This window comes from Arachis ipaensis, chromosome B09 (genome assembly GCF_000816755.2).
Source record: "Arachis ipaensis cultivar K30076 chromosome B09, Araip1.1, whole genome shotgun sequence".
Taxonomy (NCBI): Eukaryota; Viridiplantae; Streptophyta; class Magnoliopsida; order Fabales; family Fabaceae; genus Arachis; species Arachis ipaensis.
The window spans coordinates 141,456,375-141,461,769 of NC_029793.2; the positions used below are offsets into that span (position 1 = coordinate 141,456,375).

A 5,395-nucleotide genomic window follows, 5' to 3' on the forward strand; every position below is an offset into this window, starting at 1 on the left:
GCTGATGCGGATGCCCAAGTCGCTATCTCAGTTATTGTAACCTGGCATTTTCCTCCATGTTGATGTACTTTTCAGCTCACTCTTGCATCGTTCAAAGAAGTCAGGTGCCTTTTTGAGATAAATTGGGAGAAGGGTCCTTCTCGGAGACCATTGACCAGCCCCATATTACCGCCTCAGTAGACAGGTCTTGGATTTCCAAGCATGCTTTGTTGAATCTTTCCATATAGTCACTCAGGGGTTCTCTGACCTCCTGTTTGACTCCGAGTAGGCTGGGTGCATGCTTGATCTTATCTTTTTTAATTGAAAATCGTGTAAGGAATTTACGCACTAGGTCGTCGAAACTCATAACCGACCTAGGGGGCAGGTTGTCGAACCACTTCATGGCCGCGTTTGTCAAGATTGTCGGGAAAGCCTTGCAGCGAGTAGCGTCTGAGGCGTCAGCCAAATACATCCGACTTGAAATTGTTGAGGTGGTGCTTCGGGTCGGTTGTCCCGTCGCATAGGTTCATGTCGGAACTTTTAAAGTTTCTAGAAACTTTAGCCCGCATGATATCTTCGGTGAAAGGATCTTCTCCTCCCAATGGGCTATCTTCCTGAACTGTGCGAGAATCCTTGTTTCAAAGGTTGGATTCTATCTTTGAGAGCCTCTCCTATAGCTCCCTTCGCCGTTTGATCTCCTTCCTTAGGCTTTTCTCCGCTTTTCGTTGTTGCTCTAATTCCTGCTCCAGTTGTTTAAGTCGACCATGGTGTCCATGTAGCAATCCCATGAGGTCGGCGCTATGAGGTTGTTCTTCCCCTTCGGGGAGACGAACCTCGGATGGGATTCTCCTTTGGTGTTGGTCATCGGAGGGGCCTTCACCATGAGGTCCCTCCATTCTTAGGGGATGTATCACTAGAGCTTGGTTGTTGTTTATCCTATCTTGGTATTCTTGTTCTAATTTAGACGCTGTGCGTCCGTCTTCATACTGATCGTTTGCCATGGAGTGTTGTTTTCCAGGTCCCCGGCAATGATGCCAATGTTCCGAGGGTTACCTGAAACCGGATAATGTTTGGGCTTTGAGGCGAGGCCCAAATGCTCGAGGGAGTGGTCTCCGACTTGTCCTGTGTCAGAGAGCCGCCGTCTGAGTTGCGTGTCTGAAAAGGTGGGGGTGGTACCTGTAAGACACTCCAATTCCTAAGTCAGTAAGGGGTTAAGTAGGTTTCTGATGTATTGGAACTTAAAGGTACCTGAGTGTAGGGTATTTATAGGTGATGAACCAATAACCACCATTAGAGTAGTTCCACTTCTGGTGATGGATAACCGTCCCTTTATCTTAGGGCTGTTGAGATCTCCCTTCTATAAGTGGGTGAGAGATTTAGGGAGGCAGTTACTTACGTGGGTAAGTATAAGCTGCCCGTTTTCGTCGATTCTGACCTCCTCAAAGAGGTCGGGTATATGGTAGAGGCTACTCTCTCAGTAGGTCCTTTTCAGCTTTATTGGGTCTGGCTTATGTTTTGGGTCAGGGTATGAACACCATTCAATTCGATTCAAAAAACAATCCAAACCTCGTTCGCTTGATTCGTTTCAGAAGAATAATCCAAATTGCTCTCATTCAACTGATTTGAAGTTGAATCATTCATTGTTTTGATAGAATATTGAAATCCGAAAACGAAGAAGAAAACGAAGAAGAATAGGAAAAAGAAGGACGAGCAGCAGAAAAGAACAACGAATAGAAGAGAAGAAAAAAGAAGAAGAACAATGAGCAACAGAGATTGCGTATCCAAATCGTTAACATTGAAGAATGTCTATGTTAAAGAAGAAGTTTACGTAATTCTATTACGTTAATATGAGAGAAAGGGGCGCGCGTGGGGAAAAGGGAGAGGGACGTTAACAAAAAAAGTGCTTGGAGACTTAGTTAAGTTTTTTATATGAATACGGAGCATTATTATTCTAAAATTTAGAAAATATGATTAAATAAAAATTAAAAGATAATATAATAAAGTAATTAAATTTAAAAATTAAATCCAAACACCATATTAACTAGGAGCAATGCTAGGGGGCCAGCAACATTTGTGATTGGTAGCCATCAACTAGCCATCAATGATGATTTGATGGTGTGAGATTGGCGTGAGATTTCATCCAATGACTCACCTTTCTCTACTGGTTACATGCTGGCCAAAATGCAATAAAATTGCTGCCCCCTAGACTTTTCCTATTAACTAGTGTTACTGTTACAATGCGGGGAAACCTTCTCGGAACCACCGACAAGCGGCCGAAACCCCTGTCTCCAACAAAGGCGCCACCCATCCTTCCGAGCGAGGTGATCGAGGAGATCCTGGTGAGGGTTCCGGCGAGTACCCTTGTGAAATTGAAGATTGTGTGCAAATCATGGAATGCACTCATCTCCAACCCCGTATTCGCCAGAGACCACCTTCACTGGTCAAGAGCAGATCCAAGCATGACCCGCCCACGACTGATATATAGCTTTTCAAATGATCGCAAAATCCGATTTTCGAACCCATCCTCCCCTCTTAATGAAGATGGGTTCTTCGAGATGGATGTTGGTCTGGATATCTTGGGTTCCTGCAATGGCTTGATCTGCCTCCGCTGGATTACCGGTTATCTGCGGCAATCCATCAGATTGTGGAATCCCTGTACCAGATCAGCATCCGATTGGTTGAAAATTGCGTCGCAACCGGGTAACATGTATGGTTTTGGCTATGATCGTGTGCATCATAATTACAAGTTTCTATATGGCCACAAAATTCACACTTTCGGTTCGAATTCTCGGACAACCATCGTGCAAGATCCCCCATCTTACGACCCCAAGCCGGCGATAGGGACGTTTGTGTATGGCACTCTAAATTGGGCAGCTCAGGCTCGTAGCAACTTTCTCGAATGGGTGATCCTTTCCTTTCACTTAGCCAACGAGAATTTTTGCCCATTGTCTCTGCCTGGTATGGATAATAGTGACGAGCGTTATGTTCCTGCCGTGGGTGCGTTGAGGGACAGGCTTTGTGTTTGTTTGAAGGAAAAGTATGGTCGTTGGATCTTCTGGGTGATGGAGGATTATGGAGTCCAAGAGTCTTGGACTAAGTTCATCACCATATTTAGTAAGCGGCATCAAGAAACTCTAACGTGTTATTCATTTAAAGCCATGTACATGACGGAAAATGATGACGTTCTGGCTGTTTTCTTCAGTCCGTATGATAATGTATCTTTCAATTTAGTTATTATTGAAGCAAATGATGGCCGAGCATCGCAACGAAATCTTTACATGGCAGGTCATCAGTACTGCTATGTTTACCATGAAAGCTTGGTTTCGCCCTCCCATTTAGGTCTTCCAAGTTTTCACTACTGATTAAATCAAGTCAGTCCATGTTTATTGCTTAATGACTTTCTGTTATTGTAAGTGTTACTCTCATTCATCAATGCAGTTTATTTTGTTGTTTATCTCAACTTGGTGACTCTACTTTTTGTCCATATGATTATCCCCAATGGCTATCTCTATCAGTATTGCATAATCTAATGCATAATGTTGGAAAACACTAAGGTAGCGTTTGGTGGAGAGACAGAGACGGAAAGACTGAGACTGAGACTGAGAGACAGAGACCAAGAGACAGAGATTGAATAAATCGCAGTATTCTGTTTGGTGCAAAATGGGAGACAGGAATTGAAACAAGAATAAAACTCTAATTTAATTTGCACAAAGGGTAAAATTGGAATTAATTAATTGAAATGAAAGTATTTTAAGTATAAAATGTTATTAAAGTTTCAGTCTTTATCTCTAAAAATTTTAGTCCCCTGTGTCCTACTTTTTGGAGGTACTGAAATACTGAAATTTTAGAGACAGACAAAAATTTTAGTATCAGTCTCTAAACTAACAAACACGATACTGAGTCTCAGTCTCTCGGTCTTTGTCTCAGTACCTCAAAACAAACGCTACCTAAGCAATGCATGAAAGATGTATACTATTGGATTCCTAAATCTTGGGTTCATGACAATTAATCAAAAGCAAAGGTCCTAGGTATGCAGGCACTTACTCTTTTTGCCACCACTTCCATAAAATTTCCAGTCATAAAATACATACTAAATATAGGAGTAGCTTCAACATGAGAACTCTTGTTGAAATTGGTGGGAACAAGGAAAACTTTCAAGTAAATATATTCAGCAAGAGAAGCTCTGATTAACATTTAAAATAATGGTATGACTTGAATAAATTTGTAGTTATATATACAACATAGGTGACAATCTACTAGAACATCAAAGATAATGCTACCATTTTATGCTATCAACCACTGACTAAGGTCTTAAACATTCTTCAACAGATGCACTTATTAGATTTTAAACCTTTAATCACTTTGATCCACTCTTCAATTCTGTTTTCTATTTTGCTATTGCTGTTAAATTTCTTACCTCAGGTACCAGTTGTTACAGTGAATCTCAACATGCTTCCTATTCTTGAAAATCCAAACACAAGTTACTGATCAGATTTGAGTTCGAGTTAAATTGCCATACCATGCTCCCAAACCCAAATTATACTGGAGGTGTCCCTTTCTGAATCCATTGCACAAAAGCTTTGATCCAAGGTTTAAGAAACAATTAACAACAACATCAACTAAGGGGCCCCAGTCAGCAGCAATTTGTATTTGGACTTGATGCAGAATACAAATGAACTCTCTTCGCAGGTGAGTTCAATGACTCTAACAATAATATGATTACTTGTTTAAAAAGAAGTGACTCAGATAATGCAACTATCAATTTTATCCTCGTCCATACCACTTGTAGCCAGTTGGTAAATGAGATATCAATCCACGGTACATGCAATAGGAGCAAGAGCTTCATTTTGCTTTTCCTCAAGTCATTGATGATTCCATTATGCCCCACCACAACTATATAAGATAGCTGGAGGCAGAAGCAAATATTGAATTGGAAACCACAAAAGCACCAAAATCAGATAATCAAATATTGTGAAGATGTGAAGAGGTATCCCAAGGGCTTCAGAGTAGATGATAGAGTTTGATCTATTTCATTCTTAAAAAGTTCCACACAAATTTGCATACAATTATGGAATAAACATGCTCTGCAAGAATAAAAGGATAAATTTTCTTTTGAAACAAAGAGCAATTCAATAACAGTCTTACGTATTCAATAACAACTGATATTTCTTGCTAATTATTATAGCATACTACAACATCCATTTCAGATACTTCTTATAGACAACTTTAAGATATCTATTTCACATTGTCAAGACTAATTCTCAACACTTATAAACTTTCACAATTCATTGTGTGGTATATGAACTACAGCGCTTCTTCAAAATGCAAGTTTTAAAAAGGAACTCTTACATTCTGCGGTCTGCCAATACACGTGGATCACCACCCAACGAATAAAAAGAAAAATTAATTTCTACTG

At 40.4% G+C, this 5,395-nt stretch overlaps 1 protein-coding gene across 1 annotated transcript; it reads left to right on the forward strand.

Annotated features, from left to right (window-relative positions):
- On the forward strand, positions 2,098 to 3,439 carry LOC107616218 (F-box/kelch-repeat protein At3g23880-like). The gene has a single exon (XM_016318205.2). The coding sequence runs from the start codon at positions 2,217 to 2,219 to the stop codon at positions 3,339 to 3,341; it is 1,125 nt and encodes a 374-aa protein (XP_016173691.1). The 5' UTR covers positions 2,098 to 2,216; the 3' UTR covers positions 3,342 to 3,439.

Excerpts from the sequence above, each read along its gene's own strand:
- LOC107616218 (XM_016318205.2), top strand. The coding sequence starts at position 2,217 with ATGCGGGGAAACCTTCTCGGAACCACCGACAAGCGGCCGAAACCCCTG.